This window comes from Hemicordylus capensis, chromosome 1, assembly GCF_027244095.1.
Source record: "Hemicordylus capensis ecotype Gifberg chromosome 1, rHemCap1.1.pri, whole genome shotgun sequence".
NCBI lineage: Eukaryota > Metazoa > Chordata > Lepidosauria > Squamata > Cordylidae > Hemicordylus > Hemicordylus capensis.
In genome coordinates this window covers 163,335,968-163,363,798 of record NC_069657.1, presented here as the reverse complement: position 1 = coordinate 163,363,798, position 27,831 = coordinate 163,335,968, and the positions used below count along the sequence as shown (strand labels likewise).

At 44.4% G+C, this 27,831-nt stretch overlaps 1 protein-coding gene across 1 annotated transcript in view; it reads right to left on the bottom strand.

The window, feature by feature from the left end:
- Positions 1-27,254, bottom strand: part of PARP14 (poly(ADP-ribose) polymerase family member 14) — a 57,516-nt gene extending 30,262 nt beyond the window's left edge. The window contains exons 1-7 of the mRNA XM_053287041.1: positions 26,934-27,254; positions 17,113-17,249; positions 16,613-16,646; positions 8,333-8,593; positions 5,952-6,188; positions 2,416-4,679; positions 929-1,165 (exon numbers count right to left, since the gene is read on the bottom strand). Coding sequence (XP_053143016.1) covers positions 929-1,165; positions 2,416-4,679; positions 5,952-6,188; positions 8,333-8,593; positions 16,613-16,646; positions 17,113-17,249; positions 26,934-27,123 — 3,360 coding nt within the window. The 5' untranslated portion in view covers positions 27,124-27,254. The remainder of the gene's footprint in view (positions 1-928; positions 1,166-2,415; positions 4,680-5,951; positions 6,189-8,332; positions 8,594-16,612; positions 16,647-17,112; positions 17,250-26,933) is intronic.
- Positions 27,255-27,831: the final 577 nt, after the last annotated feature.

Here is a 27,831-nt window from a genome sequence, read left to right as displayed (position 1 = left end):
GCGGGGGGGGAAGTACACTCTGCCCCACCCTTAAAGAGCCCCCCTCCCCAGTGCCGGACCGCAGAGGTGCAGTTCCATGCACACCACTACAACTTATACCTTAACTGTAAAGTGATCCTGAGTATGCTCTCTTGTTCTGAAGTGCTGGCTCAAAGCAAATGTATAAATTTAATGCAAATATGTATATATAATTTTTAAAAACTGTTGAGCCATATAAATCTTAGTTTTAAAACAAGTGAGCCCATCATTGCACTATTATTTATTACATGTGTATCCCATTCAAGATGGCTTACAGGGGGTTCTCATTATTATTAATTATTATTTATTACATTATCTTATTATTTATTACATGTGTATTTCCTCCATCCAAGATGGCTTACAGGGGGTTCCCAAGCCATCACCTATCCAAGCACTGACCAGACGATACCTTGCTTAGCTTCAGCAAAGTATCACATCTTCTGAGGCCGTGGGATCAGCTCCGTAACAGCACAGGAAGCCTGCGGCAAGTGCAGTTAAGGAAGGAGACCTGAGCCTGGCTAGGGAGCATCAATGATGTATCTCAACTGTACCCATTAACCTTCACTACAACAATTTTTTCTTCATAACATTTACATTCCACTATATCTAATGCTGAGTAGCCACCTAATGGCGCAGCGGGGAAATGGCTTGACCAGCAAGCCAGAGGTTGCCGGTTCGAATCCGCACTGGTATGTTTCCCAGACTATGGGAAACACTTATATCGGGCAGCAGCGATATAGGAAGATGCTGAAAGGCATCATCTCATCCTGCGTGGGAGATGGCAATGGTAAAGCCCTCCTGTATTCTACCAAAGACAACCACAGGGCTCTGTGGGTGCCAGGAGTCGACACTGATGTGATGGCACACTTTACTTTATAACTAATGCTGCTGAAGAACTGAAAACAGTTACCTGCATTGCATTTCCTTTCCCTCCATCCCACATGGGAAGAACCACATGAAGAACAAATCTGCAGTCCAAATTACATCCGCCTGTTTGGATCACAGAACCGGCCTGCACGCCTTGTCCTTGTAGAGCTTGATCAAACTCAGCTTGGAGCATTGGCCCAGCCTTCTGTAGCAGGGCTTTGGAAAGTAGACCCACACCAAGCTTTAGATCAGTGCCGATGCTGCTTACAACAACGTCCGTCTGAAACAGAAACAATCTTCAAGTGCTTGCAACAAGATTACGTATAGCAAGATGCAAGTATGCTGAAGGTTCTAGAATCCAGGAGAGCAGAAAGGCACAAAGGATGCCATTCTTTAGGGCAGATGCCTGTAAACATGCACAGGGAGCAGAGAAAGGTAACGACAGCTAAGGAATCTTTTTTGAACCACTACTTCTTCAATCAACAAAACCAACGGCTACAGTGTGAGGAGAAAAACACTTGTTTAAAATTAACATGTATACATTTGATGGGGCAATTTACACTGATGTTGTCCCATCCAAGTCTATAAACTTCTGAGTTGTCTGCTTAAACACGGTTTTCTTCTCCAATTGTAAAGGGTAATGAAAGCTAGTGGACTCAAGGGATGTGCACAAACTGGTTAGGAGGTCCTTTTCCAGATCTCCAGACTGGTCTGGCAGTGAGGGGGACGGGTTACCTATAAGGAGCAGGGAGCATGCTCTTACCCCCCTCCCTACCATGTTTCCCCCACCGGTGCTGTCAGCAAAATCACTGGCACGGGGCGGCAGCATACCCTCTTGCCACCCCAGTCAGCATCAGACTGGAACTGGTCTGTGCACGTGCAGTTTAATGCCATTTTTTTTTAAGTATGCAAAGTTCTTACAAATATGCAGTTGCTATCACTGAAATATTGTTCGCTGTATCCAGAATTGCAAAAGTCGAAGCAAGCGCACACAAATAAAGTTCCATGTCTCCTCTTATCCACAGTGGTGCCTTGTGCTCCCCAAAAATAGCTGAGGCACTAATGTGGGATTTGTTATGGGGGGGACTACAGGAGGAGGAGGGCATGGACCGGAATAAGGTGGAGGCACTTTCCACTCACACAAGTTAGATTACAACCCTATATGATTATTTCACTTTCGATTATTGTACTAAATACAATGCATGAAACAGTCTTATATAACCTATCCCTAGTTCCAGTGGAAAAGCAATCTCTTTTTAAAGCAAACAACATGAAGCATCTCTCTCTGATACAGAATCAATCCTCTAAAGATGAAAATCAGCCAGTAAATCTTGAAACATTTGTATTAATTGCAAAAAAAAAAAAAAAAAGAATTGCTCTCCTACAATCTTTCTTCAATGCTAAATATCAAGTCTTTGGAATAATAGTAAGACTTCAAACTCTTCCAAGCTGCTTTAAAAAAAATAAAAATAAAAATAAATTAAATTCACATGCACAGAAAATTATCTGTGTGTCAATGAACATGCTTACCATAGCATCTTCAATGCCTTTTTGCTGAAGTATAAGTTTCAGACCTTCAGTGGATGTCACCATTTGATAGTCTCCTCCGATGCTTTGGGGCTGACTGACCAATTGGGGAGGAGATGGTGCTATGGCCTGGGGGGGTCCATCCACGAATACTTCATTCAAGGCATCAGAGAGAGCCTGGACTGTGTTTTCTGACAGATCCACAAGGCAAATCTGTTTCAGGCAGCCACTCTCAGCAGATTCTTCAAAAGCTTCCTTGATGGCTGTTACAATGGAATGGGCGCACTCTTTGAGCGGGAACCCAAAAATTCCAGAGCTTATAGCAGGGATGGCTATAGAACGATGGTTGTTCGTTTCCGCCAAATGCAAACTCTCCCTCACAGCTTTCTTTAACTGGAGTGTACATTTTTCCTTTGCGGAACTGTTCCACCTTGGCCCAACTGCGTGAATTACCTCTTTACATGGAAGGTTCCAAGCACGTGTGATAACAGCACGGCCAGGCTTCAAACTTCCATGTCTCCACACTAGGTCATCACATTCTTGTTGCAGCTGTGGCCCAGCCGCTTTGGACAGTGCATCTGCAAGGCCACCAATGTGTTTCAGCTCCTCATTTGATGCATTGACCACAACATCGACTGGATAGCAGGTCAGGTCTCCCATATGAACCTCTACTGCAATGCCATCTTTTAATTTTATTTCAGCATAAGGATTCCCTATCTTTGAAGGAGAGCCTTCATTATATTCTCCATGTTTCTGCAGTCTGATCAAACACTTAAAGCGTTCTTTTACTTCAGTAACATAGGAATGCTCTCGGTTTGTGAAAAATACTGTCACTCCTGGTTTTTCAAACATCACATTGATGGAATGCAGTGATGATAGCATTTCCTCACACACATTAGCTGCATTCAACACTTCTGCTTTAGGCCCACTCAGGATAATGTTCTTGCATTTTGATGGTGGCCCAAACTCCATTTTTAGACCTTTTGTCTTCAAGTTGTGCCAAGCCTTACCCTTTTCCTTCTCCAAAAACTGCAAAATAGCTATGGACTTGACAGGGATTACTTTTAGCATTCGAGTGTTTCTTTCAACAAAATCAGAAAGCTCACTATACACATCTGCAACTGCTTTTGTATAACCAGCTATGGTTACTTTGGCGTCTTCTGCTTGAACAAGGCAGTCATCAATTATTACAGTGTCTTCTTTAGAATTGTGCTTCTTCTCCAATTGTCTAATGAGTTCCTTCCATTCCCTTTTGTTGATGATTTCTTGGTCCTCAAGATTAATGCATTTATTATCCAAATCTTTCTTCATTTGTTCTTCTGCTTTTAAGAGACTTTCAGCAGAATGTCCTACCAGTTCTACAGATCCATTTGCAAGCTCATAGAAAGCATTAATTTTATTTGCATCAAAAATGACTGCTGACACCTTTTTGCTACTTGTATGTTGTAGAAATTGTAAAACATGAGGGTGAAAGTTGACATTTTTCTCTGCCATGCTGTGTAACTTCTCCAATAAATCACTTTTGATTTTATATACTTCTGCAGGTGCTCCACTTAGCTGGATTGTCTTTGCTGAAGAATCATAAGAGAGTTTTAAGTTCGGATTCTCTTTATAAATGTTATTTTCTAGCAAAACTTTATGTAAGACAGCATACTTTATTGGGGCAACTGACAATGTTTCTTGAATAGTTTGCTTTGCCTTTTCTGCATCTTTGGTCAGATTTTCTACCTGTATCTTTATCAGTTTTGCCATGCTATCCACCGTGAATACAAAACCAGCTAGGACAACAATTTCTTTAGAAATGTCAGGTATGGCCAGAACATCATCCTTTATAAAACTGCTTTTTATGGTCTCCCATGCTTCTGGAAAAATTTCACATTTAGCAGTCTTGAATTTTGACATGATGCATGTGAACTCTGTAGAAACTTTATCTTTCCAAGTGTTGACCAATTTCATCATGGACCCCCTTTGCTTCGATAAGGCAGGTAAAGGGTGCATCATGACTTCAGGCTGTCTGGAAGTCGTCTTGGGCCACGTTAGCTCACAGTGAGAGTTTGCCATTTCCTTATCTATTTCTTGGATGAGTTTATTCTGTGACTGTAGAAATTGCCATATATAAGGATCCAAGGGGACTTTGATAGGCTCAGGCATCTTGATTTGTGGCCTTTCCTTTCCATACAAAACAATATCTAAAGAACTGTAGTATGGATAAACCAAAACTGGTTGATCATTAAAAGAATGCTGCTTTTCCAATACATTCTGCACAGCTAAAAGATTAGAACAAAACACAAAAATGATTCAGAAAATTTAATCAGAAAATGAAATATTAAACAAACTAGGAATTTTAGGCCACAATGCACAGAATCAAGATACCCGGTGCTTCCTGGCTACCCTTCTTCTCTAATATTGACATCATTCATTCACTCATTTAATCCTGAGAATCAAGATGTTTCTCTCAATCTGTTGCTTTACCTTTTTGATTTGGATATCCTTAAATTTCTGGTTTCTAGCTATTTTGAGGCTTTCATCACAGATATAGTAGAATCGTTTGAAGTCTGAATTGACATTGGGCAGCCTCACATGACCCACTGCAGGTCAATAAGCTGATATCATGTCACTAAAATGTCAGAATGTGAGGGCACAAGCTCCTGGCGGGAATGTCATCTGAAACCGCATGAATCTGCTCCCCATGACATGTGACTGATAATCACTCAACATTCTCAGCCCAGCTTCCAAATCTTGGTGACTGAAGTTGGGAAAATACTGGGTGGACAATTTTGGCAACCAGACTTGGGCAAATTCAGATGTTACACCCGCCAGAATGTGACTGGTTTACTGATATTTAAAATCTGAACAAAATCACAGCTTTATTGGCAAAAATAATACAGTATGAAGTGTTTGTGTCTCATGAATGTCAAGAAAGCCTGAAAGTGTGCAGGCTATGTCTACTAAAGGGTAGGGATAGGGCTTCTGGTCTTTGAACAGCAGGAGCTACACACATTGCACACGTCGATCCCAACACATATAACGCAGGGGTATATCCAATGGTAGAGGACATGCTTTGCAAGCAGAAGTTCCCAAGTTCAATCCTTGGCCTGTCCTGGGAAGGACCCCTGCTTAAAACCCTGGAGAGTCACTGTCAGTCAGTGCAGACAATATTGAACCAGATGAACCAAGAGTCTGATTCAGTATAAGGCAGCTTCATTTGCACAACTACAGTCCTCTACGTGCCATTTTCATCTACCATCCCAAACATGATGACTAGTTTTGCTACACTCCATATCTTCTACTTAAAGAGCAAAATAGAACTGTGGGCAAGTGTACTGTTCTGTGCTTCCCATGTTGATTTTGCCAGTCAACATGGACTATCACTGATCAATACAGCACTCTTGTGACTTGTGGGCACCAGGCATAACGATCCTACATGCTTGACTGAAACACCAAAGCAATCAAAATGTGAGCCTCTGCTCTCAAGCCACCCGATTCATAAGAAGCCAACCCATTTTCTAAAAGCTATCTACAAACATAGATAATACTACCTTGGTGGTCAGAAAAGGTAATGACAGCTGAATCTTCTTCAGGTAACATTCGAATATTGGACACTTGTCCTCCTCCATGTTTTGGACTTTCAAAGTAGAGAGTTATAAACTCTTTGCGCACCCCAGCAGGCAAGTTTTCAATTTTGACCATGTGGGTCAATTCAAGAGGCCTGGCAGTGATTTTAAATTCTTTCAACCTAACATTCCTGGCACATCCATCAATAAACTTGGCAGCATCTGAAAGCAGGAAACAAAAATATATGATTTAAATAATAATCCCTTAATCCAGGGCTTGACAAATCACAGGCACCAAAGAGCTCAAAATTTAATCATGGTGCCTAGACTAGGATATTCAACCCAGCTTCCAAATCTTGATGACTGAAGATTCAATAAAACCTTTATTTGTCCAGGCATCCCTGCTTCTCTTCTAAATATGTTATTTGTCAAGGAGTTACCCTCCAACCCGACTCCCACAAAACATCCATCACTAAGTCTGGTAAGCTTGTCAAGCATCCATTGTCTGGATATGTATTCATGAAAAAAAGAAGCAATCAGTGGCTATGGTTCATGGCAGCTTAATTTTCAGAGAAAGTAAGCTTCTGACAATCAGGAGATGAGGGCAAACAACAGGGCACAGCCAACATCTTCATTCCCTGATTGTGAATTTAGAGATGCATCTGGGTGGCTGCTTTGAAGGTGTGTGCACCCTGAAGGGAATGCCTTCCAAACTCACCTCATTTCTCTTTGAAAGTCTTCATTTTTGTTTCACTACTGTTCACACCAGTGAGTGAAACAAGACACATACAGCAGTGCAAACAACATCAGCTAATTTAACAAACAAACGAACGCCTATATCCTGTCTTCTTATTTTCAAGGTGGCTTCTAGCAAACAAAAATTAACACACTGGGCAACCCTTAGGGACAACACACAATCAGATCAAAGTCACTTGCTATACAACCATAAATAAAGCAGTAAGCAAGTAAAATGTTTCTTACAGTCAACAACCAGCTTCATATAATGAACAAAGCAGTAGTTACAGCAGTAGAAGTAGAAGTAGAAGTAATAATAGTCTCATACCAATGGGGTGGGGTGGGGGGGGGAGAGTACTAATCATCAAAAACATAGTCAAACAAAAAGGTCTTACACCTAAAACTCATAAGACTAGGTGCCAGGTGAGCACCTCTGGGAGGGGATACCAAAGCAGAGGCATCATCGCAGAGAAGGCCCCTTCCACAGTTACCATCCACTTGACCTCTGATGACAGGGCAGTGGAGAAAGGCCTTCTGATGTTCTTACCTGGTTCATGCGTAAGTAGGAGTTCCTTCAGATATCAGAGTCTTAAAACCACAGTCTTGGTTAAAACTAGCACTTTGAATTATGCCCAGTGAAAGAGAAAGCCAGCAAAGTTGGCTGACATCCCGACTAAAGTTTTGCTCATGCAGCCCAAACAAGAAAACGTGCTGCAGCAGCCGCTCCTCTCTCCTCAAATGCAGGTACTCCATGGGGTGGCCAGTGGGTTCTCACTGCTCTCTCCTTCACCCAGAAGTCCTCTGAGCAACTTCCAGTTATGTCCCTGAGGGCTGCATGATCCTCAGGGACATACACACACTTCCGAGGGAAGGGAGATTGGTGAAAATCACCCACACATGAGCATTCATGCTTCAAAAGTGAGGATGCTACAGCTGTGCATGTGCTTTTTTTTTTACTGTACACGGACAGTTGTAGTCAGGCTGTTGGTCACTGCTTTTAAACCAACCATGTGTGTTACCACTAGGAGCAGAAACAATAGATTGCATGAAGTACTGCTGCTTTATTCTGACCAAAGAAGGTAAATTTCATGGCTTGTCAGCACCACTCCACTAAGTATACTCAGTTTGCCTGAAAGCATGCATTGCTGCAGGATTGTGCTTTTTAATCTGTTCTTCAGCCACTGCTCAAACTGCTGCAAATGTAATATCCCAATGAGAATTCTGCTTAACAGTCAAGTTAAGAACCAAGCAGATACAACAACAAGCCACACTAAACATCTAACACATAGTAAGTGATAAACTTACAAAAAGCCTTCAACGAAAGCCTTCAACTGAAGGAAAGCTAAGAAGAGTGGCCTAAGTATCAGTCCAGAATCAGCAGACATGGAATAAGCAAAGTATGCAGTTGAAATCATTTCTGGAAAGCAGGCAGCTATGCACTGAACACTCCCACAATAATGGACACAGTAAAGATCGCATAATTTTATGAACAGCTGCAGCTTTTTTTCCTTGATCAGCATTGTCTATTAAAATATTCAAAGTATTTTAAAAGGGATTGTCTTAGCATGTTACACACCCAACAATCCTCACAAAGAGAAACATCTGAGTAATACCGAGTTTGTATTTCTTACCGATACTACGCAAAAAGGTTATCACTGCAGCCTTTTTCTCAGTTATCAGTTCAATTTGGAAGTCATTTTCTCCTGTGAGTCCACTGATATTCTCCACTAGCAGAGTTAACATGCAGAGCTCAACAGATTCTTCTACATTTTCAAGAACAACAAGAGAAGACACTTGTGAGACAGCAAGAACCTCCTCCTCATGGCATGGATTCTCACTTCTTGCGCTGTTTGCTACTGTGTCATCCTCTTTCTGCAAGTTGCTCAGCATGCCTAATTTGACAGAATCATAAATAAAAAGAGATTCACCTGAGGTGTTCAAGCCAATATAGTTCAGTATATAGATCAATGAGACAAGACATTCTTTTTTTAAAAAAATCTACGTTCAATTTTCATCCTTTTGCTTCCTATGCATGATTACTTCAGCTGCAGATACTGATTCAGCAGTTAATAACTTTATTTAACCTACTAGTATTTTTAAGCCCGTTAAAATAACAGGCGCCAGTACCTTTTTTGTTTGTTTGTTTCCTTTATTCCTTCTCCCTCTCTCTCGCCCTCCTTTCCTTCCTTCCCCCCCTTTTTTCTCTCTCTCTTTCACTCCTTCCTTTTCTCTCCCTCTTCCACTCTTTCCTCTCCTTACTTTCTTCTCTCTCCCTCTCCCTCTCTCTCCTTTCCTTCCTTTCTTCCACCTCTTCTCACTCCCATCTTTCTGTTTTCTTTCTCTTTTCCTCTTTTCTTTGTTTAATGGCTCGCTCTTTGGGGCTGGCTGCTCCTCCCTCCCTTCTGTTTTTTTTTTCCCTTCTCCTTCACTCCTTTCTCCTTTTTCTTTCTTCTTCCTTCCTTCATTACTTCTCTCTTTCTTTCTTTTCCTCCCTCCCTCCTTGTTTCTTTTGTCCTTTTCCCTCCCTTCTCTCTCTTTTCTCTCCTTCCTTCTTTCCGTCTTTCTATTGTCCTGTCTCCTCCAGCCGTTGCCTGCTCCCGGGACCTCCATGGCTGGCTGTGGTGGGTTCCCTCTCTCCCCGCCGCCCACTTCCTCCTCCCACGCCACCGCCCATCGTCACCCCGCTGGTCCTCTTTCCCCCGCCCGGCTTCACCTCCTGTTCCCTCCATCTCTGGCAGGGCCAAGTGTGGCCACCGCCGCCAGTGGACCCAGTCTGCCGCCAGCAGGCCAGGCCCAGTCCTCTCCCCGCCGCCACCGCCATTGGCCCCAGTCGCCCTGCAGCGGCCACCGCTGCCAGCGGCCACCAGCGGGCTCAGTTCCCCCGCCGCCAGCGGGCCCAGTTTCGTGGCCGCTCGGCCGTACCCGCCGCCGCCTCTGTCCTCTGCCCAGAACGGCTGAGAAAGACACGGGCAGGGACACGGGATCACGCTTTAGCTCTTTATTATAGAGGATTGCTCTAATGTTCACCAGCAAACCAGCAGGAGTGGGCAAATATTAAGCAAAGCAAAAGGGAACCTAATAGTTTTGGCAGAATTCCGAGATGGTTGGGAAACAACATTTAAAATGAGAGTGCCTTTTAAAGAATCAAATCAGACAGGAGATTGCATCTCTTTTAGGCAGAGATAGGCTTTCTAGATCCTGTACATCTACCTATCACACTGTTTCCCAAGTCAACACTCCAATCGAAAGGATTATTCACACCCAATATACATGTGTACTCATCCTTTCCCAATAGGTATAATTGGCTGCAAAATATAAGACAGGGGTGTACAATTCAGATTTTCAGTGTTTTGATTCAGATCCAAATCAAAACACCCCCATTTCATTTTTTGGTCCGAATCTGACCCATCCAAATCACCCCAGATTTGATTCGGATCTGAATTAATCTGAATCTGAATCGATTCGGATTAAAAAAACGGGTCCCAGGGCCAAAAGAGTAGGGTGGGGTGGTAGTGCCTAATGGGTGGAGGCTACCACCTAAATTGCAGAGGAATTGGGCAAAGGGCTGGTTTTTGGTGAATTGCTGAAGTTTTAGTGTCTTTGGGGCAGATTTGGGGCATAAAGTGGGATCTGGGGTGGAAGAGTGGGGTGGGGTTGTAGTGCCTAATGGGTGGAGGCTACCACCTAAATTGCAGAGAGATTGGGCAAAGGGCTGGTTTTTAAGTGATTTTAGAAGTTTTCGCGTCTTTAAGGTTTTTCTCCATAAGTAACAATGGAGGTTTCAGCAGCCCCATAACTCCACATAGGGTGTGCTGGCATGGCCCAGAGCAAGTGGCAATGTAGTGTACAGAGGGTGCTAGCCACCCCCATGGGTTTCTAACCCATGGGGTACAGGGTGCTGTTGTTTCTGAGGTGTCTGAGTGTGTATTCTCTGGTAGCAAAAGAGTGGATTCATGGTTTGTATTGAAAATCTCATCTTGGAAAATCTTAGTGGATCAATTGAGGAGAGCTTGGAGGGAGATTATATTATGGTTTTGTTGGGTAAGGTCACTTATATCCTCCTTTGGTAGCTAGTGCTGTTGGGAGGGAATTTGTGATCATTGCTTTTCAAGGAACTGCCAAATTTAAGGTGAGCTCCTTTCCTCTCCTCTAGATAGAACTGAAATAACTACTGCTGCGTTGCCAACTTCATTAGCTTTACATTGGGATGCCCGTTGAAATTGTCCAAAGATAAACTGAGGCTGCAAACATAAACACACTTACTAGAGAGTAAGGCTCATTGAGTTTAGTGGGACTTACTTCTGAGTAAACATGCTTAGGGTTGCACTGAATGATTTGTGCATTTCCTCCTTTTAATATTAAGCATGTTAGTATAATTTAGATTGAAAGAGGCTGTGCCTCCTGCCAAAAGATTGTCTTCTGGATACTTCTGTTTTCATGGAAGTTGCTAATGCACCTCATCATAATCACATCCATTTGCAATGCATCAACTATTTTAAATATACATCTGCCTTCCTGTCAGGCTTGCACGAGAGGTTAAACATATATTCTTAATATTGTCAAATGGCTTTTTTAATGTGATGGCTGCTGGGATCCAATATGTTCTGCACATATTGGAATCAAACATCCACTGTTGTGTGCCAAAATTGCTAATAGGTTCAGTTTTCTCAAAGTACAAAATTCCTGAGAACCTTTTAATTTAAACATTCAGAGTTTTGTTCCCCACCCTCTTTCTCTATGTGAAAATAACTCCAAAGCAGAACCCACAGGCAGGAGTAAATTACTCCTAGAGTAGTGTGAATGATAGAGCTTCTGCAGCGCTCTGTGTGTGTGTGTGTGTGTGTGTGTGTGTGTGTGTGTGAGAGAGAGAGAGAGAGAGAGAGAGAGAGAGATTCTTCTGGTCCACTCAGTCCTTTTTGTAATTCAGGAAAGAAAGAAAGAAAAAGGGTTGGGGCTTCGCTTTAGAAAGAAACTCAGTGGGGGTGCTAAGTGGAAGCCAGAAGGCAAAGAATTAACCCGTCAAAACCTGCAAGGATTGATCTACAAACTTACAGTCTGCTGAGATGAATGCAGGAAATCCAAGCTATTGTTCCTCTGTGTTTGCAGACCAATAAGGTGATCTGCTCAGATAACCCCCTCCTTGTTTTCTTAATTGGGGCTGAGGGTCACGGGCAGCCCCTCCTTTGTGGCTTGTTGAAAGGAACAGCTCTCCCACATCTGGAAAGCTGTGCCAGCCCTGCAAAGTTTGCTTCTGGACTGAAGGAATCCCTCCACCTTCTTCTCCCCCACCCCACCTGCATTGTTTATTTGTTTATTTCGGCCCAAGGCCAGCATACACCCCACCTGCATTGCCTCTAGATTGGCAGCTTAAGACACACACACCCCATGTGAGGAGAGGAGACTCCATAACTTTGAGGAGCAGCAGAATTTATCAGAGCTCCTCTCTCTGCATTCCGCCTTAAGATGGAATAGGGTTCCACCCCCTGATGTGGAAAACTTGCACACTTCTAGTTTAAGGCTGCTAACTGTGAACCTGAGCAAAGAGGCACCTCTTAAAGTGGTGGATCTTTTTAAAGTGGTCTTAAACAAAGGGAGAGCAACTGTCCATATCCAGTCCCAGCACAGCACTTTTCCAGTGGTCTAATAATTAACAACCTATAACTGCAAAGCAACCCACAGTGTTCCCGTCTAACAGGGATTCCCAGATGTTGTTGACTACAGCTCCCAGAATCCCCAACCAAATGCAACTGCAGCTGAGAATGCTGGGAGTTGTAGTGGACAACATCTGGGAATCCCTGTTAGAGGGAACAGTGCTCCTAGTGTCACTGAGAGGGAAGAAAAGTGAACTCTGAGAATAGTCAGCACTGATGCTGCTCTACTATGAAATGTTAGAGAGCTTCTGTTTTCAGAAGCATGAAATAAACCTCATCTATAAATATTGCCTATTTGTAGGACATTCATTATGTTTTAAATTTTTCTGGAGTTGACAGCAAATGTGAAGGCCTTAGGGATGGCAGTGTATTGAATGCAAAACATGCAGTGCCTGTAGAATCCAGGGCAAAAATGCAATACATTTTTTGTACATTTTTGCAAATGCAGTACAAAATGCAATTTAATTTTCTATATGAGTATTATGAGTTAATTGAGTCAAATTTACAGGCATAGGTAGAGACTATTTTTAAACGGTGGAAATAAGGAGCAAGGACTACTTGAGTGTTTTGCCTGCTTAATCATGAATGTATGCACAAAATTGAGACTAATTGGCACAAAGAAAAAAGCCTGTCTGTGATCTTGTGTAAGTTTCAGTGATGAGATGGAGGGGAGTAAGAATTTTGAGAAGGTGGTTGTATGTAGCCCAACAAAACTGTTGCAAGACTAAAGACTCCTGAAGCTTCCAACACGCATGAAGTGTGTTCTGTAAGTTGTATAATACAACACGTATATCATATTGTGTGTATGGCATTTCTAATTTGCTGGGTTGGAAGGAAGGCTGGGCTGACGGGGGGGGAGGGGGCACTCAACAGAATGTTGCAACTGGGTGCTAGATCCCCTAGAGCCGGCCCTGGGCTGCAGTGTTCCCTCTAAGGTGTGCACACGTGCCCGTGCTCACAAGTTTTTGGATACCTGCGCAGTTCATTTTCGATCCCGCTCAGGTTGAATCAGGCAGGCTCCATTCTGAATGCACGTGAGCACACACTGCCTTCATACTCCCGCCCCGAAAAAAACTCAATCCGCACACAGATGAAAAAAAATTAGAGAGAACACTGATAGGCAGCAGCATGTCTTTGCTCTTGGAATTAGGAAACACAATGTCCTCATTGGAGGTTTGGGGGGTTTCAGCTGTGGGTTTAGATTGTAGCCCAAAGGTAGCAATAGTTCTAGTTAGTAAGGGGTTAAAATCCTTGGCAGAAACAAGCGTTAAGAGGAAGAGCTCTGCCAGGGACCATTTACCCAATTCCTTATGGGGAGAGTGTCTGGGTCCTGGTTACCTCCCTCCGCCCCATCTGGTGCAGCATCAGGGTCTGCTTCTAGATCAATGATGGGATTTAAAGGGTTGGGTGGTCTGTCGGGCTTGAATAGGTGAGTAGGTGCTACAGGTGAGTCATCTGAATTGGGGCCAGGGAGTTCCTATGAATGAGGGTCTCTGTTTTTTATGTTTAGAACCCCTTGCTGAGGAAGATTTATCTGTCTTAGAAACCTTGGTGTTTTCTTTTTCATGTGGTGGGGAATTGGTGTCAGTCAGTTGAGGAAGATTCCTCTGAAGATTAAGGGCCCTTCCTGTGGCATTTTTGCTTTTTTACTGAGGCACCATAAAAGTTCATAAGGATTCAGAAATGGCAGATTTGAACCAGTCTTGCCACTCCAGGGGAATGTATCTGGGAAGTGGGGTGTGAGAGAGGTGAGGAATGCCTGCATTAAAGGGTCCCGCAGGGGTGGGTCTCACCAGGTCTTGAATGTGCTCTCTGAAGGGGTCCCTTGCCCCTTCTCCTGTCGGCGGTTGAGATGGTTCTACAGGCTTGGAAGTGAGCCGTTGAGAGGCCTCCGCTGCTGTCTGGGTGTCCTCCTCACTCCATAGCTGCTCCGCTGTTGACTCTTTTGTGAGCGTGGCAGGAGAGGCTTGCCTGCCCGCCATGGCCCTTAACAATCTTGAGGAGTGGGGGGTGGGTATTTCAACTTCACCCCCATGGCTTGGAGCAGCCTTGTGGAGAGCAGTGACAAGGCCTGCGAGGATTCCCCGAGTTCTGCCTCCCTGGCGCTATTGGGGGCATGCTGGGCTGACTTACTGCATGTTTCACAGCCTGGAGGCAGGAAATCGAGCGCTGCGGCATCTCGGCTTTGGCCAGGCAGCAGTTGAGCAGTCAGCATCACCTGAGCAGGCAGTGGTGCACCCAGGGCCCTTGTAGTCAAGATAAAGTCTTTGTGTCCCTTTCCCTTAGGGACTGGCACAATCTCTGTCCTTCCTGCGTGTTCCATGCAGTGGTTAAAGGGAGGGTGGGAAGGTGGGTGGGTTGGAAAGAAAAACCTTTTTTTTAAGGTTTAAGAAGGTTAGGAAGGAAATTTGGAAAGAGCTGGAAAGTAATTTGTGAAGAGAGAAGTGCAAGAGAGTTGTGGAAGGCAGGGAATTCAGGAGAAGAGAGAGTGGAGAAGCTGCCTGGAACACCACAGGACTGAAAGAACTGGGGCGGGGCTATCCTCTCCAGGCTATATAGGCTTTTCCTTTTCCTTTTAACTGCTTAGCATAGTCCTGCCTTGGAGCACTGGGGGAGGATAACCCATGTAGAGATGTCCTTGACTACAGCAGCTGAAAAAATATGGTTCTTCCCACGCAAGCTTACATAACTATAATCCTTCAAAATGCAGTGCCAGCTGTGGCTGTGGAAGGCCTATTGCTAAGTATTGGCTAGCCCAAGGGTTCTCAAACTCGAATCCCCAGATGTTGTTGGACTACAACTCCCATCTATTGGAAGTGATGGGCCACAATAGCTGGCCAATGTGGCTGAGGATGATGGGAGTTGTAATCCAACATCTGGGGGCCCCCAGGCTAATATCCAAGAGCTCCCTGTTCTAATCAGTGTGCTCATGTGACCTTGTGAAAAACTAGAACACACCAGCATGAGTACCTCTCCCCACAAAACACTTCCTATCGTTTCACATACTTGCTCCCACTTTTTCCTGTTTGGGTCTGAACTCTCCCCATCACTCCCTCTCCCCATCACTAGAGAGCACAGCTCCCTTGGTTAAAAATAAATAAATCTTAAAACTAATCCAACAAGCAACCCCTCTACAACTTAGGGCCAAATGAGACATTTGTGACCAAATCTCCTTTTGTTCCTTTAGAAGTTTAATTGCAACTGTGGGGCAGAGGGAAATTTGTTTTGAACCATGGCACTGGGTAAGGGTTTGTGGTTTGTTACCCTTAATTTCAACTAGGAATACACAGAGAAAGTATTCCGAACCCCACCCCAAGTGACTTTGGACGGGGTCTCATGATCAGTGAGACCCGGTTTGGGGCAGTGAGCGGGAAGAATGGGCTAAGCCCGCTCTCCCCGCTCACGAGTGGGGAGGGAGCCCTGGGCGGCTGTATCAGCCGCCCACATGATGGCCGGCTCCGAGACGGAGCCGGCAGGGGGTGGGGGGAGCAGGGGCCGCACGGCCCCTGCAAGCCCCAGTATGCCCTGAGCAAGCACGCAGGGCATATTGGGGAGACCCCCGGAGCCGGGAGGTGGCTTTTCACCTCCCGGTTGGGGGTCTACTTGCGAGTAGCCACGGAGCGAAGCCGCGCCACGGCTACTCACGATCCTAAAAAGCAGGTTTGCTGGACCGCTCGCTCCGCAAACCTGCTTTTTAGCAGGAGTTCTCGAGCGGGTTACCCACTCAAGAACCACCGGGCTCGGCTGCAAGCCCGGTGGTTCTTACGATCAACAAAAATTGGGCTAGGTTCTCCTAGCCTGATTTTTGTTGATCGTATCACCCCATTATCTGAGTCCAATTCACCCTCTCGAATTACATCTATATATAAAAAAGCAGGGGAGATCCCATAATGACTCTCCCACCATGGTATGTACTTTGGTCCAAAGCTACTTCTCCTTAAACAAGACTTTTCTTTCCCTCCTCTCTGCTGGGACACAATATTGGTTATGGTCCTAGACTAAGGATAGCACTGCTATACCAAAAGTGGGGTTGCTTGGTTGGCTGGCCTCATTTAGAAAGCCTCTTAAGGACACCCTCATTGTGTACAGATATAAAACCTATTTCAGTATCCTGGTTTCAGACATGAAACCTCGATACCAAAGACAAGTAAACACTTTCATCAACAATTGCTTTCAAGTTTAAAATGTTGCTTTTCCCAGAAGGCAATTTAGAACTGTCGATTGCACTAATGCTTACAAACGCTATGAGATCCATCATACCTCTCTCTTCTTGCTGGTCTTCTCTCTCAGGACCCTAAAAGAAATAATAATAATAATAATAATAATAATCACAACAAATTAGCTGCTTGACACTGCAGATCCTATCACTTTCAGAGCTCTAAATTATATGAGTCTTACAGTTATGTTCAGTGCAAGTAGATACATAATCCACAGTATGAAACAGGATGCTGGACTCGATAGGCCTTGGTGTGATCCAGCAGGGCAGTTCTTATGTTCATGTTCTAATCCAGTACAGTGTACACATGTACAGAGCTGCATGCACAGATAATTACTGCCCCATTATGTTCAATGCATGTACAGTAAAACATCAATAAATGTACAGTCCCCTACATCTGAGGAGACCTGTATTCAGCTACATTATAAAAACAAATGCATGTATATTCATTTTTGAGTGCCATTCAAAAGCATGCACATATATACAGACACCTGTACACACGTGCAACATAATGTCTGAATAGGGCTTTTATTCCCTTATTTACCTGCTCAGGAAGCTTCTCCTCAGACACATTCTCTTTTGTTGCCCCTTTTGTTTCTTGAAGTGTGACCAGCAGTTTCAATTTCCCTTTTCCAGCCAGATCAAGTTCATGAATCTTCTGGGAGAGAACTTGCTGCCTCACTGAAACAGAAACAAATGAGTGTAACCATTATGACAATTATGCGATAGATACCTATGTTGGATTGCTGCTACTGCAGAGTCCCGAAATGTACATGGTTAGGGTTAAGTAAGTCCGTATGTTGCTAGCTGCCTTGCCCTGAGGAAATTGAACAATGGCTTGTTAATACCCAATAACATTTTGCAGTGAATAGATCGGGCTAATGATTCCTGTTGGCTATCCCTTTTCAATCACATACAGTATAAGCAGAGAAGACTCCTCATTTGGGGCAGAGGCAGCATTGCCCCCCACTTACTAGCCTCCGCCCTTCTCTCACCAAACATGCCATCTCTTCCTCTTTGTCTTTCCCTCTGTGTGTCTGTCTCTCTTGCTAAAATGAGGTTTTGCATTTTTACCATTTGCCAGTAGATGGCAATGGCTCTTGGTCTTTTTGCTAAATGTCTTTGTAAAGCCATTTCCTCAGTTTAGGTTCTTCAATGGGATCCGTTGCCCCCAAACGAAGTAATGACCACACTGAGTCACTACTCAGATTGCATATTTAGTGCCTCAGCATCAAGCAGGATTTGCCTTTCTTTTGCTCCCCTAGGCAGGAGCCCTGGCTACCTTTCTCCAGAGGGAAGACAGCCCTTGCCTCTTCATTCAGCCTTCAGGAGGCACTGGATATCTCCAGCATTTGCTGGGAGCGCTTTTCATTTCCTTTCCTTTTAAAAAATGCCACTAGCAAATCTTGGCAAAATTCAGAGATCTAGAGAATGAGGGGAAGATTGGGAGATATGGTGGGCTGGCATTTCCTCTGGGTAGTTTTTTTTTAAACTAACAAGTAAACAAGCAAGCAGCATTCCCTCTTCTGGAACTGGATGCAAAGCCTCATGCTAGCTCCTTTATCTTTCACTTACTCTCTCACCTGTCTTGAGGGTGAAAGTGGAGGGGTGGGGTGGGGGGTCATAGCTTCCAAATAAAACAAGGCACTTTCCAGTAGGCTTATGAGATCACCCATTTTGTGTGCCCGTGTGTATTTGTCCCCCATCAACTTTGCAATGCCTGGACCAATATGAACCAAATTGGGTACAATTGTAGGGACATAAGAACAGCCCTGCTGGATCAGGCCCAAGGCCTATCTAGTCCAGCATCTCGTTTCACACAGTGACCTACCAGATGCCGCTGGAAGCCACAGGCAGGAGTTGAGGTCATGCCCTCTCTCCTGCTGTTACTCCTCTGCAACTGGTACCCAGAGGCACCCCGCCCCCAAGGCTGGAGGTGGCCTACAGCCCTCCGACTAGTAGCCGTCAATAGACCTCTTCTCCATGAAATCATCCAAACCCCTCTTAAAGCCAACCAGGTTGTTGGCTGTCACCACATCTCATGACAGAGAATTCCACAAGTTGATTATGCATTGTGTGAAAAAGTACTTCCGTTTGCTGGTCCTATATTTTCTGGCAATCAATTTCATGGGCTGACCCCTGGTTCTAGTGTTATGGGAGAGGGAGAAGAATTTCTCTCTATCTACTTTCTCCACCCCAAGCATGATTTTATAGACCTCTATCATGTCTCCCTGCAGTCGTCTTTTTTCTAAACTAAATAGCCCCAGGTGTTGTAGCCTAGCCTCATAAGAAAGGTGCTGTAGACCCTTGATAATTTTGGTTGCCCTCTTCTGCACCTTTTCCAGTTCTACAATGTCCTTTTTTAGATGTGGTGACCAGAATTGTACGCAGTACTCCAGGTGTGGCCACACCATAGTTTTGTATAAGGGCATTATAATATTAGCAGTTTTATTTTCAATCCCCTTCCTAATGATCCCTAGCATGGAATTTGCCTTTTTCACAGCTGCCGCACATTGAGTCGACACTTTCAATGAGCTGTCCACCATGACCCCAAGATCCCTCTCCTGGTCAGTCACTGACAGCTCAGATCCCATCAGCATATACTTGAAGTTGGGGTTCTTCATCCCAATGCGCATCACTTTACACTTGCCAACATTGAACTGCATTTGCCATTTTGTCACCCACTCACCCAGTTTGGAGAGATCCTTTTGGAGCTCTTCACAATCAGTTATGGATTTCACTACCCGAAAGAGTTTAGAATCATCTGCAGATTTGGCCACCTCACTGCTTACCCCTACTTCTAGATCATTTATGAATAAATTAAAAAGCACCGGTCCCAGTACAGATCCCTGGGGTACCCCACTTCTTACTTCCCTCCATTGTGAAAACTCTCCATTTATACCTACCCTCTGTTTCCTGTCTTTCAACCAGTTAGCAATCCACACATGTGCTTGTCCCCTTATCCCATGACCGCTAAGTTTCCTCAGGAGTCGTTGATGAGGAACTTTGTCAAAAGCTTTCTGGAAGTCCAGGTAGACTATGTCAACTGAATCACCTTGATTCACACACTTGTTGACACTCTCAAAGAAGTCCAAAAGGTTGGTGAGGCAAGATTTACCTTTGCGGAACCCATGCTGGTTCAATCCCAGCAGGGCCTGTTCTTCTATGTGCTTTACAATTTTATGCTTGAGGATGCTTTCCATCAATTTGCCTGGAACTGATGTTAAGCTAACCAGCCTGTAATTTCCTGGATCACCCCTGGATCCCTTCTTGAAAATCGGTGTTACATTTGCTACTCTCCAATCCTCTGGTACAGAACCTGATTGCAGGGATAAGTTATATATTTTAGCAAGGAGGTCAGCAATTTCGTATTTGAGTTCTTTGTGAGGATATATAGTGACACCTCAACTGCATAGTTTGTGATGATGTCATCCACTTTAATTCAAGATGGTAGGCGTGTAAACATTTGTGGTGCAAGTGGGCTAAGCTGTGAACTGCCAAACCTGTTTGAATCAAATTTGCTACAGCTGTAGGAATACATAGGGATGCCCCAATGGCATAGTTTATGATGATGTAATCCACCCTCATTCAAGATGGTGAAGGCGTGAATGTTTGAGCTGCAAGTGGGCTAACTTGTGGAACATTTAACCGATTTGAACCAAATTAGGTACACTTGTAGTATGTGGCACACAGGGACACTTCAATGGTATATTTTGTGATGATGTCATCCACCCCAATTCAAGATGGCAGCCACACAAACATTTATTACATTTCTATACCACCCCATCCAAAGGCTCTGGGTGGTGCACAACACAAGAACAAACAGCAATTCAAACAAACAGGTTAAAACAATATAAAAACAAATCTAAAATAGTTCAGAGACATTTAAACCAATTAAAAATACTTTAAAATAATTTTAAAACCTTGGAAGGCTAGGCCAAACAAGTAAGTCTTTAGGGCTCTTTTGAAGGCCAACTACAGATATCTGCCGGGCATACACTCCATAGGCTAGGAGCAGTTACAGAGAACCCCCAGTTCTGAGTCACAACCAGACATAACTGGAGATGGACTTCTCTGAATGACCTCAACGTGCAATGGGGATCATACAAAAGAAGGTGCTCTCCAGGAGCATAACTACTATTAGGCAAGGGGAGGCGGTTGCCTGGGGGCCCCCACGCCTTGAGGGGCCCCCCAGAGGCAAGTCACATGACTATATATTGTGAAGTGTGTGTGTGTGTGTGTGTGTATCAGCAAGGGGCCCATTTTGAAATTTTGTCTCTGGGCCCACTCCAGCCTTGTTATGCCCCTGGTGCTCTCTAAGGTAACCCAGACCTAAGCCACTTAGGGCTTTAAAGGTAATAATCAGCACTTTGTATTTTGCCCTGAAACATATCGGCAGCCAATGCAACCATATGAGAACAGGCATAATATGGTTTCTCCAGGTTACCCCAGAGACTAGTCTGGCTGCCGCATTTTGAACTAACCGAAGTTTCCAAACTACATATAAAGGCAGTCCCATGTAGAGCACACTGCAATAGTCAAGCCTGGAAGTTAACAGCTGATGCACCACAGTTTTGAGATAGTTCTCTTCAAGGAATGAGTGCAGCTGGAAAATCAGCCAAAGCTGACAGAAAGCGCTCCTGGCCATAGGAGAACTTTCCTGGGATACCAAATTGAGGCCTGGATCCAAGAACACTCCCAAGCCGCATACCTGTTCCTTCTGGGAGAATGTAACCCCATCTAGGGCAAGGAGATATAACTCATTCCTCAAATTCCAATCCCCCACAATGAGCACCTCCATCTTGCTTGGATTCACCTTCAATCTGTTGTCCCTGATCCAGCCCATTACTGCCTGTAGGCAGGCATTTAGGGAATGAATGACATTTCCTGATGAGGAGGAGCAGCAGCAGCAGCAGCAGGATTTGGGTGTCATCAGCGTACTGGTAACACCCTGCACCAAGTCTCCCGATGACCTCACCCAGTGGTTTCATGTAGATGTTAAAAAGCACTGGTGACAGAATGGAGCCCTGAGGGACTCCATATAATAGCTCCCATTTTGAAGAGCAATAATCACCAAGCCTCACCATCTGGAATCTGTCTGAGATATAGGAGCAGAACCACTGCAAAGAAGTGCCTCCTATCCCCAACTCCGCAGGTGATCCAGAAGGATACCATGGTCGCTGATACTGAATGCCGCCAAGAGATCTAGGAGAACCAACAGAGCCACACTCCTTCTGTCAATTCCCTGATAAAAATCATCCATCAGGCTGACCAAGGCTGTCTCAACCCTATAGCCCACTCTAAAGTCAGTTTGAAATGGGTCTAATTAGATAATTGGTTTCCTCCATAACTGCCTGGAGTTGGTTAGCCACCAGTCTCTCAATCACTTTGTCCAACCAAGGGAGATTGGAGACTGGCCCATAAGTATCCATCACTGAGGGATCTAGGGAAGGCTTCTTAAGAAGTGATCTAATCATGCTTCAAACAAGGAGGCATCCTACCCTCCCTCAGCGAAGAGTTAATGAACTAGGCCATCTCCAACAATTGCCCTGCTAGATAGAAGCAGCCAAGTCAGGCAAGGATCCAGAGAGCAAGTGGTAGGACACACCTCCCCAAGCAGTGGTCCATGTCCTCGGGCATCACAGATTGAAACTGATCCAATCTAATACTGCAAGAGAGATTGCTGGACAATAACTTAATAGACTCTGTAAAAACAGTGGAGTCCAAGCTGGCCTGAATACAAGAGATTTTGTCCTCAAAGAACCCATTAAAGGCATTACAGCAGAACATAGTCTCCAGTGACTGGTTCGAACTGGAAGGAGCACGAGTCAAACACCTCACAACCCGGGACAACTCTGCCGAATGCGAATCTGCAGAAGCAGTGCATGCAGATTAAAATTGTTTTTTTTGCTGCACACACTGCTTCCCCATAAATCTTCAAATGGGTTCTATGCTGTGTCCTGTCAAATTCAAGCCGAGTCTCTTCCACTTGCATTCCAGTCACCTACCTTGCTGCTTCAGACCCTCTGTATACAAAAGGACCACTTTTAAAGCAGGTTGAAAGGGACACTTAGTAGTGATTGTGGCATTGCAGAGGAGCATTGCCAGGTTCTGTGAGTAGTTGGAACTGCTCCCCAAGGCTTGAGAACTGACAAGGCAGCCAGAAGTGGAAACAGTTGCTAAATTACTAATGTATTTATTTATCTATCATATTTTTAATACTGCCCAAAACTTACGTGTCTGGGTGGTTTACAATTAAAATCATTTAAAATATCAAATCAATTAAACAATAAAATCATTTAATCATTAAAATCATTAACATTAAAATCATTTTAAAACAACATTAAAAATTAAAACCACAAATCTAATGAAAAGCCTGGGTGAATAAATGTGTCTTCAGTGCCTTTTTGAAAGTTGCCAGAGATGGGGAGGCTCTTCTTTCAACAGGGAGCACATTCCAAAGTCCAGGGGCAGCAATGGAGAAGGCCCGTTCTTGAGTAGTTGCCAGATGAGCTGGCAGCAACTGCAGACGAACCTCTCCAGATGATCTTAACAGACAGTGGGGTTTATGGTGAAGAAGATCTAGGGATTTATAAGTAATAACCAGCACCTTATATTTTGCCCGGAAACGTATTGGCAACCAGTGTAGTTCTTTCCTAGATGGTCTCTAGATGACCTCCTAATATGGTCTCTCCTAGATGACCCAGAGACCCACCTGTCTGCTGCATTATGGACCAACTGCAGTTTCAGACTACATACAAAGGCAGTCCCACATAGAGCGCTTTGCAGTAATCTAGCCTAGAGATTACCAATATACAGGTGAAACTCGGAAAATTAGAATATCGTGCAAAAGTCCATTAATTTCAGTAATGCAAATTAAAAGGTGAAACTGATATATGAGACAGATGCATTACATGCAAAGCGAGATAAGTCAAGCCTTAATTTGTTATAATTGTGATGATCATGGCGTACAGCTCATGAAAACCCCAAATCCACAATCTCAGAAAATTAGAATATTACATGGAACCAAGAAGACAAGGATTGAAGAATAGAACAATATCGGACCTCTGAAAAGTATAAGCATGCATATGTATTTAGTACTTGGTTTGGGCCCCTTTTGCAGCAATTACTGCCTCAATGCGGCGTGGCATGGATGCTATCAGCCTGTGGCACTGATGAGGTATTATGGAAGACCAGGATGCTTCATTAGCGGCCTTCAGCAATTCTGCATTGTTTGGTCTCATGTCTCTCATCCTTCTCTTGGCAATGCCCCATAGATTCTCTATGGGGTCAGGTCAGGCGAGTTTGCTGGCCAATCAAGCACAGTACACTGTATACTTTTCAGAGGTCCGATATTGTTCTATTCTTCAATCCTTGTCTTCTTGGTTCCATGTAATATTCTAATTTTCTGAGATTGTGGATTTGGGGTTTTCATGAGCTGTACGCCATGATCATCACAATTATAACAAATTAAGGCTTGACTTATCTCGCTTTGCATGTAATGCGTCTGTCTCATATATCAGTTTCACCTTTTAATTTGCATTACTGAAATTAATGGACTTTTGCACGATATTCTAATTTTCCGAGTTTCACCTGTATGTACCACTGTTTTGAGGTCGTTCATCTCAAGAAATGGACGCAGCTGGCGTATCAGCTGAAGCTGATAAAAAGCACCTCTGGCCACCGCCTCAACCTGGGACACCAAGGAGAGGTTCAGATCCAGAAGCACCCCCAGACTTTGTACCTGTTCCTTTTGGGGGAGCGTGACCCCATCCAGAACTGGCAGATCAAAATCGGAGTTACGACCCCGCACAATAAGTACCTCTGTCTTATCTGGATTCAGCCTCAGTTTGTTATCCCTCATCCAGCCCATCACTGCCGCCAGGCAGGCATTTAGGAAGGTTATGACTTCGCCTGATGATGCTGACATGGAGAAAAAGATTTGGGTGTCATCAGCATATTGATAACACTCTGTACCAAAGCTCCTGATTTCTCCCAGAGGTTTAATGCAGATTTTAAACAACATTGGAGACAATATGGAACCCTGAGGGGCACCATACGAAAGTTCAGAATTTGAAGAACAGTCTCTCAGAGACACCATCTGGAATGTGATGGATGTGCTCCTACCTCGCCATCTGCCTGTGAGGTAGGAGCAGAACCACTGCAAAGCAGTGCCTCCCACCCCCAATCCCCACAGACATTCCAGAAGGATACTATGGCCAATAGTATTGAAAGTCGCTGAGAGATCCAAAGCCACCAAGAGATCTTGTGAGAAAAAAGGAAACTAGTTCGCTCTGTGTGTGGTCAAATACATTGTATTTCCAAGCAGTGTAAAACATGTGAATGCAGCTGCTACCTGCAAATAGGTGCTCAAGATTCAAAACTTTCCCACTAAGTTGATCTTCTTAGCCTCATCCTAAATGTGGTGAGGTGGAGAGTGCTGAGACTGCAAGAAGGGGGAGAAATGGAGGCAATGCTGATAGGAGGGATGGAGCTATTGAGTGGGGAAGGAGAGGCATGGAGACTTGAATGAGAGGGCATTGCAACTTCCGACACTGACACCCACCATGAACCATTCTAATGGCAGGACACCTTTACTAACAGTCAACCAAGGGGTGGATTTAGCACAAACTGCCAAGTGTTGGTATGAATGATAGAGATTTTGGTTTAGACAAGTAAACAATTTTACAGATGGAGAAAACCATATGCTAGTGATTCACTTCTTTTTAACGTAGGGTTGGACTGACCTACTATTGGCCCCACCTATGGTTTCCCCTGGCGTCCTTCCCTCCCCTTCTCCCCCCCCACCCACCAAGAAGCAGCACCTACCACTGCATATGAGCAACCATCACCACCACTCCACACATCAGTATATAACTCCAGGAGTTGTGTTTATTCTCCCAGTTTTAACAACAATAATACTTTGCTCAGGCTCATATCAGCAAACCATAGACTTTGTGCCAGTCAGACATGAAGGCTAACTAAACATCAGGTTTGCAACCTTAGCTAGTCTTCTCAGTTATAGGTCTAGTCTAAGGGTCTGTTTAGATAGCACAGGTTTTAAAACCTCAGGGGCACCAAGCACCATCCCAGATGACCTTCCCTAGTAAGCATGGGAGTAGGGACATAGAATCATAGGAAGCTACCATATACTGAGTCAGACCACTGGTCTATCTAGCTCAGTATTGTCTTCACAGACCAGCAGTGGCTTCTCCAAGGTTGCAGGCAGGAATCTCTCTCAGCCCTATTACCTGATGTGCCTTGAAATCCCCCACCCCTGAGTTACAGTACTACCTGCATATACTTCATAACCTTGTGGGTTTCCAAATCCTTGTGTGTAAATCTTTGTAGATATATCATGTACAAACAACCACTTTGTATATAATTGTGCTTTGGCAACGTACTGTATGCTTTGTTGGTTCAATAAAAAAATCTTGTCCTATTAAAAATAAATAAATCTTGTCCTATCTTGGAGATGCCAGGGAGGGAACTTGGAACCTTCTGCTCTTCTCAGAGTGGCTCCATCCCCTGAGGGGAATATATTGCAGTGCTCACACTTCTAGTTTCCCTTTCATATGCAACCAGGGCAGACCCTGCTGACCTAAGGGGCCAAGTCATGCTTTCTACCACAAGACCAGCTCTCCTCTCCAGTCTCCCAGGAAAGGTGGCCAACCTCATCCGCCCCCCCACCCACAAACCTTCCCACCCTCCATTCTTCACTTATTTATTTAGCAGATTTCCCCACCCTTTCGTTCCCAAAGACTCCCAGGGCAGCTTACCAAAAATTACTCTATATTGTTACATACTAATTGTGTACTACAACAGATGCTGTCTAGTAGGGTGGCCACTTTTTCCTCTCACGGGGCTCCTGTACTTCTAATCCCGACATTAATTCTGTTAATTCTATACCAGAAGCAGAAATGCAAGAAGTGAAACTTTCCCCAGGGCAAATGCAATCCCGGGATTGCCTGCACCTTCCTAACCTCTGTACGTACACACACACACCAGGAGCATAGCAAAATTGGAGTGGGCCCTGGGACAACAAATGAAGGAGCCCTGCCCTCCCTTCTGAGGGGCAGGAGTGGGGCGGGGGGAGAGCAAGCTGCTGACGGCCCCTCTCGCCCAGGCGCGTTCACGTTTGTCTCTCCCCCTCCCTACGCAAGCCGTGGGGAATAGGAAAAATATGAAGAAGACCGAGGCGGCGGAACTTTGCCCCGGCTCCCATCTCTTTGTACCCCCACGAGGAGGCTTTCCCTCCCCTTTCTTGCCTCCAATTGCCCTCCCACCTCCCCCACTAAGGAACCCCAAACCTTCCGCTCAACGCTGACTCCACACATAAATTAAAGGGAGTGCACTTGCTCGTACCTTCTTCTTCAGCAAAGCAGACGAGGACTTGCCCGGATCGCAGCTGGATCTCACACTCTCCGCCGCCTGACTTCTTCCGGCTCTGGAAGTAGCAAAGCAGTTTGTTTTTCAGACTTTTGGGGGGATCGGGGGAGCCCCAATCTCCCTGCACGAGAAGAGGGAACGGGCACAACATTCCCCTCGCAGCCATATTGCTGAATCTCCGAAACTTAACACGGAATCATTTCTTTCACTTTCGTTTTTCTGCAAAGGGCGACGCCGGGAGTAAAAATAGTTTGAGGGTTGTTTTTTACCTCCCTTCTCCCCATGAAGCAACGCAGACTTTCGGGAAAGGGAGGGGCAAAAGTGACGCAGTCTGGATAGTTTGGAAAACTATCATCTGCTGCTGTCACTTTGGACACTGCCAAAAGAGCAAAAGTTCCTCCACGCTTATTCATCTAACGTGTGACCAACGCTTGGGTGTTTACTTTCTTGCAAATTACAAAGTAAAACCCGGAAACGGGGTAGAGGTACTTGCTGCTGCTTTTTAAATTTTCTTGTAATGTTTCCAGTGCGCTAATACATTGTTCCTTTTTCTTAGGTGGATCATTCCCATAGTCGTACAATCATGAGATCTGGCAGAAATGTTGTCAGATACTGTAGGTTTGTTTTTAGAAACTAAGGTGTTGCCTTCCAAAAATCCAATATGGTGGCTAAAACTAAATATGGTGGGATGGAAAATGTAAAAAGATCATCAGAATCCTTCAAATAGCGATATAAGCCTGAGATTTGACAGAAATGCTGCCAGATATTTTTGTTTTCAAAAAGTAACGAGGCTGCTCTTTGAGGTGTGCATGGAATGTGTTTGATGATTGATGTTAAGTGTTTTTACAAAACTGAGTCAGTGCCCAAACTGAAG